Genomic DNA, 15,343 nt, shown 5'->3' on the forward strand with positions numbered 1-15,343 from the left:
TTTTACATATAATTTTACCACACACATTATACCAGAACAATGATGATCAGCAGATTATGAGCTTAATGCAGAGAAAGAAGGAGCTGTTTTGCCATTCTTTTACATAGATATTTTGTACAACTTTTTCTTTATTGTTAGGAAAAGGAAAGATCAGCTAGTTGTAGGTATAGCATTAGCTTAGAAATCTGAAATGTGGGGCTTAGTTCCTGGGTTTACTGCAGGCCTCTTGTGTAACCTTGCAGCAGGACATTAATTTTCTCTGTGTCTCAGCCCATCATTTGTGAAATGGAGATAATATTGTGCAACCTAATATGGAAATTATGACAATCAAAAAAATAAATATTTTGAGATGCTCAAAGAAATACTTTGATCAGAGCTGTATAAGGAACTACAAAGGTCAATGATCCACTGACAGATATTTTATATTTTTTATTTTTTTTCCATTTCCTCAATTCCCCTAAAGGGAATTTTCAGATAAGGATTGGGTTGAGATGAATATTTTCTAAGCATCCATGAACTAAAAAAAATGTGTTTGTAGCTACATCCATTTCTCACTCACAATCCCCAGAGTTATACAATTCCCAGAACCACTACCCATCACAGTCTATAATACATCCCAAGAGAACTAAGAGCAAGAAAGCATAGCTAACCTGCTGATGAGGTGTAAGTAGCTGGTGTCTGATTTTATCTCTGTGTATAATTTATGCTGTAGACAAAATTCACGCTTTTGTTTTATTTTCTATCATGTTCAGTGCAGAGTATCACAGAGGATGCACACACACTGGTGTGTCTAGACTACAGGGTTTTGTTGACAGAAGCGGCCTTTTGTGGACAAAACTATACCTGCGTCTACACTGCCGCTGAGTTCTGTCAACATAATGTCGACAGAACTCAGCAGTTTTGTCGACGGCTGTAAACCTCATTCTAAGAGGAATAATGCCTTTTGTCAACAGACTTCTGTTGACAGAAGGCGTTATTGCATCTACACTGTTCTTTGCGTTTACACTGTGATGTCAACAAAGCGGCTTGCTTTGTTGACAGAACTGGATGTAGTCTAGATGCTCTTTGTCAACAGAAGCTTTGTCGACAGTATTTGTCAACAAAACTTCTGTCGACAAAAGCCTGTAGTCAAGACGTACCCTTAGACACCATGATCCTATTTCTTTTGTTGTTCCCTTAAGATGAAGTGAAGGACATTGTGATGAAATTAGTGTTTTTTCTCATAATGCATGGACACAAACCATGAGACAATCTCTACAACAGCTCCCTTCCTTCAAACATAGAAATCAAACACATACTAATGAAACCAAGCCATCTACAAAGGAACTAACCCAGCTACAAAGAGAGACGTTTGAATCCCCCCGTCTTCATTGCAAATACAAATAGATCCATGGATTCAAAGCAAATGACATATATTTACCTACCCACACAGGTGAAATAGCTGCCTTCTTTAATTTTCCTTGAGTAATAGCATAGCAAAGCCCTGATTTCAGTTGGGGCCTGCAGACTTTGTTGGAATACAAACAAACAAATAGTAATATCAACGTAATAATGAACAATACTACTATGAGCTCTATAAGATGACATCATTATTGGCTAGGCATTGATTCTACTCCCCCTCACTCAAACTGCAAAGGATTGAACAAATTCAGAAATTCTTTAGGAGTTTATTCATTACTTTCCCCAGGGCGTGCTTTACTTCCCTGTTCCTCAGGCTGTAGATGAGGGGGTTCAACATGGGGATCATCAGCGTGTAAAACAATGAGGCTATTTTGTCGGTGTCCATTGAATAGCTTGAGGTTGGTCGGAGAGTCATAAAAATGAGAGAGCCATGAAACATGCCCACTGCGGTCAAGTGAGAAGTGCAGGTGGAGAAGGCTTTGCGCCGGCCCTCAGCAGAGCGGATCTGCAGGATGGCGGAGATGATACAGGCGTAGGAGAGGAGGATAATCACACTGGTAATCACTGCAGTATAACACGTAGAGGCAAACATCGCAATCTCATTGATGCGGGTGTCAGAGCAGGAGAGCGCCAGCAGGGGGGGCATTTCACAGAAGAAATGGTTGATGATGTTGGAGCGGCAGAATGACAGCTGAAAGGTACAACATGTGAGTATCGTTGCATCCACCAGCCCCACAGCACACACCCCGGCCACCATCAGGTTACAACGCTGCTTGGACATAGTGACTGTATAGAGCAGTGGGTTACAGATGGCCACATAACGGTCATACGCCATCACAGCCAGCAAGAGACACTCAACGTCTATACAAACAAGGAAGCAATACATTTGCACAGCACAGGCAATATACGGAATGCTTTTCCTTTCAGCTAGGAAAGTCTGTAGCATCTTAGGGGCTATTACTGTGGAACAGCATAAATCACAAAAAGACAAAGTCCTGAGGAAAAAGTACATGGGGCTATGAAGTTGTGGGTCAATTGTGATTAACAAGATCATCCCACTATTACAGATCAGAGTAGTAACATAAATCAGTAGGAACAACAAAAACACGGGGAGCTGCAACTCCGGTCTATCTGTCAGTCCTGAGAGAATGAACTCAGTCACCACCGAGTGATTTCCCTCTTCCATCTCCTCTGAGTCAAGATCAGGCAACTACAGTGATGTGGGCAGGTGGATTGGTTCAGAGAATCTGTCCCTTCACTGTAATGAAGTAAGTAAAGAAATGTGGAGATCAGTTTCTTAATGGGAACCTGTATAAAACTGGGGATGGGTTTAGTTAACAGGGCTAGATGTTCACAGCTGGTCATTCCAGCTGTTCAATACAATGTACACATACGGGGACACACAGGTTAATCATGCCACACACACATGCACACACACACACACACACACCCCTCTTCATTGATCTAAGCAGGAAACTGTGACTTCTTAGTCTGCTGTTGGAGAGTCAGCGTGAAAACCATCTCAGTGTGATGAGATTATTGTTTAGCTTAAGGAGAAGTGAGAGTAAACTAGTGTCGAGCTCTCCACCCTCTTTGGGCCAGGGGAGCTCAGTGGCTCAGCATGTGTGTTTGGGGAAAAGCTTGTGTGCTCTGCTAATTAACCTTTTTTGCATCTGAAATGTCATTGACAGGATTTACTGTAGGAAAATCCTGAAAAATAATGAGATGTAGGGACTTCACAGACTATGTAATTACCTATTTTTTTCCCCCAATCACATGGTTTGTTTCTATAACTAAGAGTGGGCCGTGACTTTTAGTGTTCTAGGTTCTGAATTCAAATTGAAGCTGATCACCCAGGTGTCTGTATGTGCATGACTGTGATGGAGGACAATAGTACGTACCTGCTGAGGAGAGAGATGTGGTATTTCTCCATTGAAGGAAAGTGCCACTTTTGACTGTTCAGGATGTTTTATACCCCGAACTGTGATCCATGGGACATGCTCCCTGAAGTAACTGGGAATAACTGAATTGAAGAGGCACAACACTTAATTAAGCTACCGAGTGAAGCAAAGACACCTTGGGTGAAACTCATTGCCTGGGGACTAATTTGACGCACTCTTTCCTCCTGTGTAACATACTGTGCAACTCTGATCGAAATTGCAGCATTCAAACAGGCCATATATTTCATATTCCTGTGTTCAAAATTCAACCTTGGGACTGGTCGATCTGAGCAGCAAAGGCTTTGTTTGTGGAGACTGAAAGTTTTTTGCTGAGAACACAATAGATACCCTCAGAACAATAGACACCATATGGGAATAATAGTGTGGTGGGCCCAGAGCAGAAGTGATGGTGGTGAGGCACCGTCTGAGGAGGGTGCACTGTTAGGGTACGGCTACACTGTGTTTTATTTTTCAGAAGAGGTATGCAAATAGCACTCACATTTGCATACCTTCTTGCATTTTTTTTCCAGAAGCTTTTCCTCCATTTGGCTAAATGTCGGGGGGGGGGGGGAACCCTTTTGAAAGCCCACTATTCCTCATAAAACAAGGTTTACAGGGTCTTTTTACAGAGCTAAATCCCACAATGGCCAGCAGGAGACTGTTACGCCCAGGACACAGGAGGCAAGCACAGTTACAAATGTTGCTTGCTGCCTTCCTCGGAAGCACGGGTCAACCCCCTTTTAGGTTCTGTTACCTGTGAATTAATCACTTTAGTAGATTCCTCCCTCTCCTTCCCCCCATGTAGATGCAGTAAAGGACGAGGTGGCGATGTTCATGTGCAGATCAGGTAAAATATTATTTAGGAATTAATTATAAAAGAAGGAGAAAGGGGGAAATAACCTGATGCAAATATCACAAACATAGAACAAAACTGGGGACAGTGACAGTAGAAACAGAGGCTTGAAGCTCAGACCCTGAAGCTTCTGTTTTATAATGGTAAGGAGAAACCCAAAATGCAGTGACTTTTTTTTCCTGGGACTGGCAGTGGCGCTCAAGAGGTGCCCAGGACCTGCTGGAAAGGAACCCTTGGGGGGGAGCACTGGGAAGTCCCATGATGTCCTGTCCCACACGCTGGGAGGTGGGGGTGTGTTCAGTGTGTAGGTGAGGATGATAATATCCCCTTCTTGCTATAAGGGTTTGGAGCAAAACCTATAGGTAAGACAGTGGCGACCAAATCTCTCTTTCTATACTGTATTTCAACCTTGCATCTAAATATCCAAGTTCCTGCTCTGGCAGCTTTCAACCCTGTCAATACAGAACACTAAGCTCTAGATCACAAGGCCTACTGATGCTGAATGGGATGTGTGTCCGGTACTGTCCAGCACTTTCCTGGACAACACCAGCACATATAAAGTCTGTACATTTACTAATAGAAAACTGGCCTGTGCAAACTCTCTTCTCAAGTAGAAGGTTGAAAAAAGTGAAGCAGAGAATTAGATATAAAAAATTAAAACACGAAATTCACCTACCACCTGACTTAGCAAACCCGTCTAGACTGGAAAGCTTTTCCACAAAAGCAGCTGCTTTTGTGGAAAAACTTGCCAGCTGTCTACACTGTCCGCTTGAATTTCCGCAAGAACACTGACGATCTCATCTAAGATTGTCAGTGTTCTTGCAGAAATATTATGCTGCTCCCGTTCGGGCAAAAGCCCTCTTGCGCAAATACTTTTGCGCAAGAGGGCCAGTGAAGACAACGTGGTATTGATTTGCGCAAAAAAGCCCCGATCACGAAAATGGCAATCGGGGCTTTTTTGTGCAAAACCACGCCTAGATTGGCACGGACGCTTTTCTGCAAAAAGTGCTAGACGCTTTTTTCCGCAAATGCTTTTAACGGAAAAACTTTTCCGTTAAAAGCATTTGTGGAAAATCATGCCTGTCTCGATGTAGCCAAGGAATTCAAAGCAAAGATTTCTGTCACCATCCACTGCTGCAGTGTTACCAGCTGGATGCCTTTCAGCCAGAACCCTCCAGTCCAATGCTTCTTTCCCTTCACTCCAGATGGTTTCGATGTGGTGAGCAGAGAGAAAGGGAGGGAGAGTAAATTTCGGATATTTCCCTTTGCTTGTCATGATCATTTCTCTTCTGCAAGAGTCCTCATGAGCCTGAGGTTCAGTAGAAAATGTCCGAAGGGCGAGACACCCGATGCTGTTTGTTTGTCAAAATGTAGATTCCGCAGTCACCTCCACTTTACTGCCCAAGACTGGCCTCTTCTCCAGGAGAGATATCATTTCACTTGGTTGACATATGGAGGAGGCACCAATTTCCCACTTGTTTCTAAAAAAATGCTTTGTTCATACTTTTTGAACTTAAAACAGCTCAATAGATAACACAGTACAATCTTCTAATTTTACTCATAGAGTATGTCTAGACTACATGGCTCCGTCGACGGGGCAATGTAGATGAATTTACTAGACATAGGAAAATGAAGCGGCGTTTTAAATAATCAATGCTTTATTTACTTAAAAATGGCCGCTGCACTGTGCCGACCTGCCGTTTGGTGGCACAGCAGGGCGGTGTGGACGCGCTGCGGTCAACAAGGGAAGCCTTTGTCGACCACTCCGGTATGCCTCATGAAATGAGGTTTACCAGAGTGGTCGACAAAGGCTTCCTTTGTCGAACGCAGCACGTCCAGACTGCCACGCTGTGCCACCAAACAGCTTATTGGCACAGCACAGTAGCCTTTTTGATGTAAATGAAGTGGTGATTATTTGAAATGTCGCTTCATTTTCCTATGTCTAGTAAACTCATCTACATTGCCCTTGTCAACAGAGCCATGTAGTCTAGACATACCCATACTGTTGCCACACACATTTTACCAGAACAATGATGATCGGTGGATTATGAGCTTGATGTGAAGAAAGAGGGGCTGTTTTATCACTCTTTTACATAAATATTTCACAGAACTCTTCCTGTATTATCAGGAGGAGAGATCATTTAGCTGTAGGTAGAGCATTAGCTTTGAACTCTATAATTTGGGGCTTAGTACCTAGCTTTACTGCAGACCTCTTGTGTGACCTAGCAGCAGGACATTAATTTTGTCTGTGCCTCAGCTCATCAACTGTGAAATAGAGATCATAGTGTCCTATGTAACATGGAAATTATGACAATCAAAACAATAAAGACTTTGAGGTGCTCACAGGTATATGTTGATGAGGACCACGTAAGGAACCATCAATTTTAGTGATCCACCAACAGTTATTTTATATTTCCAAACAATGTTTTCAATTTGCTCAATGTTTAGGGAATTTTCAGAGAAGGATCTGGTTGAGGTGAATATTTTCTAAGCAGCCGGGAACTAAAAAACCATTTATGCATGCAGCTTTATCCATTTCTCACTCACAATCCCTAGAGCCATACAATTCGCAAAACCACTACTTTCCACAGTCCATAATACACCTCAAAGGAACTAAGAGCAAGAACGTATCGCTAACCTGCTGATGAGGTGTAAATATCTGGTGTCTGATTTTATTGCTTTCTTTTATTTATGTTGGAGACAAAATTCACACTTTTTGTGCTATTTCATATGTTTTTCAGTGCAGACTGTCACAAAGGATGCATGCACACTGTGTCCCCTCTTAGACACCAGGCTCCAATTTGTTTTGTTGTTCCATTAAGATGAGGTAAAGGACGTTGTGATCAAAATGATGTTTTTCCTCATAGTGCAGGGACACAAACCAGGAAACAATCTCTGCAACAACACCCTTTCCTTCACCCATACAAATTACACACACCTTAATGAAACCAAGCTAGTTGCAAAGAGGAAAGACGTTGTATGCCCCCCTTTTCATTACAAATACAAACAGATCCCTGGATTCAAAGCAAATGTCATATATTTACATACTCACACATATAACAAAGCCCTGATCTCAGTTGCGGCCTGCAAACTTTGTTGGAATATAAACAAACAAACAATAATAACAACAATGTAATAATACTACTATGAGCACTACTAGGTGACATCACAATAGGCTAGGAATTGAATTCACCTATTTCCATTTTGATCACTCAAACTGCAAAGGAAGGAAAAAATTCAGGAATTCTTTAGGAGTTTATTCATGGCTTTCTTCAGAGCGTCCTTCACCTCCCTGTTCCTCAGGCTGTAGATGAGGGGGTTCAACATGGGGATCACCAGCGTGTAGAATACTGAGGCTATTTTGTCTGTGTCCATAGAATTTCTGGAGGTCGGTTGGAGGGACATAAAAATGAGAGTGCCATAAAACATGCCCACTGTGGTCAAGTGAGAAGCGCAGGTGGAGAAGGGTTTGAGCCGGCCCTCAGCAGATGGGATCTGAAGGATGGTGGAGATTATACAGGCATAGGAGAGGAGGATGATCACACCAGTGATCACTACAGTGTAACATGCAGAAGCAAACATCACAATCTCACTGATGCGGGTGTCAGAGCAGGAGAGTGGCAGCAATGGGACGATGCCACAGAAGAAATGCCTGATGATGTTGGAGCTGCAGAATGACAGCCGAAATGTACAACATATGAGTATCAACGCATCCACCAACCCCACAGCGCACACCCCAGCCACCAGCTGGTTACACCGCTGCCTGGACATAGTGATCATATAGAGCAGCGGGTTACAGATGGCCACATAACGGTCATACGCCATCACAGCCAGCAAGAGACACTCAATATCTACACAAACAAGGAAGAAATACATTTGCACAGCACAGGCAGTGTACGAAATGCTTTTCCTCTCAGCTAAGAACGTCTGCAGCATTTTAGGGGCTATTACTGTGGAACAGCAGAGATCACATAAAGACAAAGTCCTGAGGAAAAAGTACATGGGGGTGTGCAGTTGTGGGTCTATTGTGATTAACAAGATCATCCCACCATTACACATCATAGTGGCAAGGTAAATCAGTAGGAACAACAAAAACATGGGGACCTGCAGCTCCCGACGATCTGTCAGTCCTGAGAGAATGAACTCAGTCACCACCGAGTGATTTCCCTCTTCCATCTCCTCTGAGTCGAGATCAGGCAACTACAGTGAAGTGGGTGGGTGGATTAGTTCAGAGAAACTGTCCCTTCACTGTAATAAAGTAATGGGCACCTTTATAAAACTGGGGATGGGCTTAGTGGACAGAGCTAGATGTTCACAGCTGATCATTCCAGTGGTTCCATACAATGAACACACTATACACATACGGGGACACACAAGTTAATCATGCCACGCACCCATAAACACTCCTCTTCAGTGATCTGTGCAGCAAACAGTGACTTCTTACTCTGCTGTGTGAGAATCAGGGTGAAAACCATCTCAGTGTGATGAGATTATTGCTTAGCTCGAGGAGGGGTGAGAGTACATGAATGTCAGTCTTCAACTTCTTTGGGCAAGGGGAGCTCTGTGCTTCCGCATGTGTGTTTGGGGAAAAGCTTGTGTGCTCTGCTAATTAAGCCTTTTTGCATCTGAAATGTCATTTACGGTGTTCTGTAAAAAAATCCTGAGAAATAGTGAAAACCAGGGACTTCACAGACTATGCAGTTGCCCAGGTTGTCCAATCATGTGGTTTGTTTCTATAGCTAAGAGTGGACTGTGACTTTAATATTGTAGGTCATGAATTCAGTAGCAGCTGATCACCCTGGTGTCTTTATGTGATGCAGGAGAATAGTACATACCTGCTGAGGTGAGAGATGTTGTGCTTCTCCATTGAAAGAAAGTGCCAAATGTGTGTATTCATGAAGTTTTATACCCAGATCTGTGATCCATGGGACATGCTCCCTGAAGTAACTGGGAATAAGTGATCTAAAAAGCATCACCCCTCATTAAGCTACTGAGAAATGCAAAGTCACTCTTGGTAAAACTCATTCCCTGGGGATTAATTTGGAATACACTTTCCTACCCTTTTAGTAAATTATGCTAATTTCTATCAAAGATACACAGTACAGCAGGACTTATATATTTTATCTTCCAGTTTTCAAAGTTCAGCCCTGGAAGTGTGTTGAGCTAAGCAGCAAAGGCTTTTTTTGTGGAGACTGTGGTATTTCTGAGGGGATCTATTGTGTTTTCACCCAAAAGCTTTCAGAGTATTATTGTTAGTAAGTGACCAGGGAGCTTTGCGAACAGGGCCAGCCAGCAGGGAGTTTTGTAAGGGAGTCTGGAAGGGGAGTTGGAATAGGGTTTTAAACTAAACTAAAACCAAAACTACCTGATTTAAATTAAAACCCCATCAATAACCTAATTAGCTGTAGGAGACAATGCAGGCAGAAGCCCAACAGCAGAATGTGGGGCTATCTTGTTTATTGCTCCCAATGTAGCATGTATGCTACTCTGTGGACAGTTGGCATATGTATGCATTCGGTGCAAGGAGCTTCTGATCCTCAAAGACCACGTACGGGCTTTAGAGACCAGGGCGGCTGAATTGGAGGAGTTAAGGGGGGGCGAAGAGATTCATAGATGTTCCCACCCCGAGTCAGATATTCCCTGTGCTGTTATGTAGGATGAAAGGCTCATGGAAGGAGAACAGTCAACTGGATCAAAGGGAAATGATCCCATAGTTGGGACTCTCCTGCCAGAGGATGTCCTGGTATCCTCACACACTGAGGATGCATCGTGGGAACAGAAAACTCCAGTCCTTAGGAAAAGGCCAGGGTTAGTAATGGATGATTTGATCATTAGAAACTTAGATATCTGAGTTTGTGATGACCTGGAGAACCGTATGGTGACTTGTCTGCCTGATGTGAAAGTTGCGCATCTCTTGAGACATCTAGATAGACTTATGTGTAGTGTTGGGGAGGAGCCGGTGGTCATGGTCCATGTAGGTACCAATGAAATAGGGAAAGGTAGAAGAGAGGTTCTGGAGGCCAAATTAGGCTGCTAGGGAAAAGATTTAAATCAAGGATCTCTATGGTAGCATTCTCTGAAATGCTTCCAGTTCCACTCACAGGGCTGAGTAGACAGGCAGAGCCTCAGAGTCTCAATGCATGGATAAGACGATGGTGTAGAGAGGAGGAGTTTAGGTTCCTTAGGAATTGGGGAAACTCTTCGTATAGGGTGAGCCTATACAAGAAGGTTGGGCTCCACCTAAACCAACATGAAACCAGACTGCTGGCACTTAACATTAACAATGTTGTAGAGCAGTTTGTAAACTAAAGGCTGGTGGAAAGCCAACGAGTGCAGAAGAGCAGAAGGATCAGACAAAGACATCTCTTAGGGGAGAGTCTATTAATAGAGATGCTCTATGTTCTAGTCAAGAGAAGAGGATGGAAGTATGGGTCAGATCAGATGAGATATGATCAAATGAAAAAGAGTCTAACACGTCAGGAAATGGCAAACAGATAAATAGTGACAAATTTTTAAACTGCGCATACACAAATGCTAGAAGTCTAAATAATAAAATGGGTGAATTAGAGTGCCTAGTTTTAAAGGAGGATATTGATATAATAGGAGTCTCAGAAATTGGTGGAATGAGGACAATCAATGGGACACGGTCATAGCAGGGTACAAAATATATTGGAAGGGTAGAACAGGTTGTGCTGGTGGGGGAGTGGCACTGTATGTGAAAGAAAATGTAGAATCAAATAACGTAAAAATCTGAAATGAGCCAAAATGTTCCATAAAATCTCTATAGATAGTGATTCCATGCTCCAATAATAAAAATATACCAGTAGGGATATATTATTGACTTCCTGATCAGGACATTGCTAGTGAATGTGAAATGCTAAGGGAGATTAGAGAGGCTATCAAAATAAAAAAAATCAATAATAGTGGGGGATTGAAAAGATTTAAACTATCCACATATTGACTGGGTACACGTGACCTTAGGACAGGATGCAGAGATAAAATTTCTAGATAGCTTAAATGACTGCTTTTTGGAGCAGCTGGTTCTGGAACCCAGAAGGGGAGAGGCTATTCTTGATTTAGTCCTAAGTGGCACACAGGATCTGGTTCAAGAGGTCGATATAACTGGACCACGTGGAAATAGTGACCATAATGTAATAAAATGTAACATCCCTGTTGTGGGAAAAACACCTCAGCAGCCCAACACTATGGCATTTAATTTTAGAAAGGGGAACTACACAAAAATGAAGAAGTTAGTTAAACAGAAATTAAAAGGTACAGTGACAAAAATAAAATCTCTGCAATCTGCCAGGCAACTTTTCAAAGTCATCATAATAGATCCCCAACTTAAATGTATACCCCAAATTTAAAAACATAGTAAGGGAACCAAAAAAGTGCCACTGTGGCTTAACAACCAAGTAAAAGAAGCAGTGACAGATAAAAAGACATCTTTTAAAAACTGGAAGACAAATCCTAGTGAGGAAAACAGAAAGGAACATAAACTTTGTCAAATTAAGTGTAAAAATATAATACAAAAATCCATAAAGGAGTTTGAAGAACATCTAGCCAAAAACTCAAAATGACAGCCTCTCTCCGACTTATGAACTGGTATGGACCAAGCAATTAGTCATAACTCAGGGTGTGTCTAGACTACCTAGTTTTGTCGACAAATGTGGACTTTTGTCGACAAAACAATACCAGCGTCTACACTACCGCGGAGTTCTGTCAACATAACGTCGACAGAACTCCGCGGTTTTGTCGACGCTGGTATACCTCATTTTACGAGGCATAACACTTTGTCGACAGAACTCTGTCGACAGAAGGTGTTATTGCCTGTAACACTGCGTCCAGACTACGGAGTTCTGTCGACAAAGCGGCTTGCTTTGTCGACAGAACTCCATGTGTCTGGACGCAAATTGTCGACGGAAGTTTTGTCGACAGTATCTGTCGACAAAACTTCCGTCGACAAAACGCGGTAGTCTAGACGTGCCCTCAGTTTGTTCTTAAGTTGGACCCCATAGAGTTACACACGACCGCGCTGTTCATATGCGCGGATCGCGTTCATAACTCGGGGTCCGCCATTTACGACAGCTTCGGGGACCAGCTGTAATAGCAAAATGTTTTTTAAGTACATCAGAAGCAGGAAGCTGGCTAAGCAACCAGTGGGGCCCTTGGATGACTGAGATGCTAAAGGAGCACTCAAAGATGATAAAGTCATTGCAGAGAAGCTAAATGATTTCTTTCCTTTAATATTCATGGCTGAGGATATTGGGGGGAGATTCCCAAACCTGAGCCATTCTTTTTAGGTGACATATCTGAGGAATTGTCCAGGATTCACGGGTCCTTACAGGAGGTGTTGTTACAGTTAAGTTTATCAATTTGTTCCAAGTCACCGGGACCAGAGGGCATTAACTCAAGAGTTCTTAAAGAACTCAAATAGGAAATTGCACAACTATTAACTGTGGTTTGTAACCTCTCCTTTAAATCAGCTTCCATATCTAGTGACTGGAAGATAGCTAACACCAATATTTAAAAAGGATTCTAGAGGTGACCCTGGCAGTTACATACTGGTACGTCTAATGTTGGAACTATAGTAAAGAATAAAATTGTCAGACACATGGATGAATATAATTTGTTGGGGGAAAGTCAGCATGGTTTCTGTAAAGGAAAATCATAACTTACTAATCTGCTGGAGTTCTCTGAGGGGATCAACAAACAAGTGGACAAGGAAGATCAAGTGGATATAGTACGCTTAGGCTGTGTGTACACAGCACCCTTAGCTCAAAATAAAATACACAATTTGTGCAATGCAAATTGCATAGCTATTTCAATCCTATTTCAAAATAGGCTATTTCAAATTTTGATGCTAGCTCCACAGCACCAAATTTTGAAATAACGCACTATTTTGAGACATCTCTTATCCCTCATACAATGAGGTGTACAGGGATGTAGAAATAGCAAACTTTAATTATCTACAACAAACTTTATATTTCAAAAAACATTTTCTATGTGCTCAATGTTTAGGGATTTTTCAGATAGGAATCAGGTTGAGATTAATATTTTCTAGGCAGCTCTGAACTAAAAACTCATTTATGGGAGCAGCTTCATCCATTTCTCACTCTCAGTCCCCAACGCCATACAATTCCCAGAACCGCTACCCTTCACAGTCTATAATACATCTAAAGAAACTAAGAGCAAGAACAAATAGCTAACCTCCTGATGAGGTGTAAATATTTAGTGTCTGATTTTTATCTCTGTATTTAATTTATGTTGTAGAGAAAATTCACGCTTTTTGTGCTATTTTGTATTCTGTTCAGTGCAGACTGTCACAGAACACACACACACACACCCCATGCTGTCTCTTAGGTACCATGGTCCTATTCCTTTTGTTGTTCCCTTAAGATGAAGAGAAAGACTTTGTGTTGAAAATGTTTTTACTCATAGTGCATGGATACAAAAAAGAGACAAAAATCTCTACAACAACTCCCTCTCCTTCAGGCATAGAAATTACATACATTCTAATGAAACCAAGCCAGCTACAAAGAAAACAACCCAGTTACAAAGAAAAGAGACATTTGAAGCATCCCTCTTCATTGCAAATACAAACAAATCCATGGATTCAAAGCGAATGACATATAGTTACATACTCACACAAGTGAAAAAGCTGCCTCCTTTAATTTTGCTGGAGTAATAGCATAACAAAGTCCTCATCTTAGTTGGGCAAAGCAGGCGTTGTTGGAATACAAACAAATAATAATATCAATTATACTACTCTAAACTCTTTGAGATGACAACGGAATGGGTTAGGAATTAAATTCACCTATTTCCACTCCCGATGACTCAAACTGCACTGGGATGAACAAATTCAGAAATTCCTTAGGAGTTTATTCATTGTTTTTCTCAAGGCATTCTTCACCTGCCTGTTCCTCAGGCTGTAGATGAGGGGGTTCAACATGGGGATCCCCAACGCGTAGAACACGGAGGTTATTTTGTCTGTGTCCAAGGAATAGCTGGAGGTGGGTTGGAAAGTCATAAAAATGAGAATGCCATGATACATGACCACTGCGGTCAAGTGAGAGGTGCATGTGGAGAAGGATTTCCACCGGCCCTCAGCAGAGCGGATCCGCAGGATGGCGGAGATGATGTAGCCATAGGAGAGGAGAATGGTCCCAATGGTGATCACCACCATGTAAAATGTAGCAGCAAAAATCAGAATCCCATTGATGTGGGTGTCCGAGCAGGAGAGCGGCAGCAATGGGGCGATGCCACAAAAGAAATGATTGATGATGTTGGAGCGACAAAATGAAAGACGAAATGTAAAACACGTGTGTATCATTGCATTAACCAGCCCCACAACACACACCCCAGCCACCAGCTGGTTACAACGCTGCCTGGACATGATGACTGTATAGAGCAGCGGTTTACAGATGGCCACATAACGGTCATAGGCCATCACAGACAGCAAAACACACTCAATATCTACAAAGAAAAGAAAGAAATACAGTTGCAAAGCACAGGCAATGTGCGAAATGCTTTTCCTCTCAGCTAAGAAAGTCTGCAGCATCTTAGGGGCGATTACTGTGGAACAGCAGAGATCACAAAAAGACAAACTCCTGAGGAAAACGTACATGGGGGTGTGGAGTTCTGGGTCAATTGTGATTAACAAGATCATCCCCCCATTACAGACCAGGGTGATAACATAAATCAGTAGGAACAACACGAACAGGGGGACCTGGAGCTCCGGACGATCTGTCAGTCCTGAGAGAATGAACTCAGTCACCACTGAATAATTTCCCTCTTCCATCTCCTCTGAGGCAAGATCAGGCAGCTACAGTCATGTGGGTGGGTTCAGAGAATCTGTCCCTTCTCTGTAATGAAGTGAAGAAAAGTGGAGATTAGTTCATTAATGGCCACTTGAATACAACTAGGGATGGACGTAGTGTACAGAACTAGGTGTTCACTGCTGGTCATTCCTGTTGTTCCATATACAATGCTCACACTGTACACATACAAGGAAACACAGGTTAAGCATGACACACAAATACTCCTCTTTACGGATGTGAGCAGCAAACAGTGACTTCTTGCTCGGCTGAGTGAGAATCAGGGTGCAAATCATCTTAGTGTGATCAGATTATTGCTTAGCTCAAGGCGG

At 42.3% G+C, this 15,343-nt stretch overlaps 3 protein-coding genes across 3 annotated transcripts; all 3 read right to left on the reverse strand.

The window, feature by feature from the left end:
- Nucleotides 1-1,648: 1,648 nt before the first annotated feature.
- Nucleotides 1,649-2,587, reverse strand: LOC102459773 (olfactory receptor-like protein OLF2). Its single transcript, XM_006117262.3, has one exon. The coding sequence runs from the start codon at nucleotides 2,585-2,587 to the stop codon at nucleotides 1,649-1,651; it is 939 nt and encodes a 312-aa protein (XP_006117324.2).
- A 4,844-nt stretch (nucleotides 2,588-7,431) lies between these two features.
- On the reverse strand, nucleotides 7,432-8,375 carry LOC142829339 (olfactory receptor 8U9-like). Its single transcript, XM_075928827.2, has one exon. It carries the CDS (start codon nucleotides 8,368-8,370, stop codon nucleotides 7,432-7,434), a length of 939 nt encoding a protein of 312 aa, XP_075784942.2. The 5' UTR covers nucleotides 8,371-8,375.
- Nucleotides 8,376-13,761: 5,386 nt separating this feature from the next.
- On the reverse strand, nucleotides 13,762-15,047 carry LOC102460015 (olfactory receptor-like protein OLF2). The gene has a single exon (XM_006117263.5). The coding sequence runs from the start codon at nucleotides 14,993-14,995 to the stop codon at nucleotides 14,057-14,059; it is 939 nt and encodes a 312-aa protein (XP_006117325.4). The 5' UTR covers nucleotides 14,996-15,047; the 3' UTR covers nucleotides 13,762-14,056.
- Nucleotides 15,048-15,343: the final 296 nt, after the last annotated feature.

This window comes from Pelodiscus sinensis, chromosome 5 (genome assembly GCF_052426305.1).
Source record: "Pelodiscus sinensis isolate ZL-2025 chromosome 5, ASM5242630v1, whole genome shotgun sequence".
Classification (NCBI taxonomy): Eukaryota; Metazoa; Chordata; order Testudines; family Trionychidae; genus Pelodiscus; species Pelodiscus sinensis.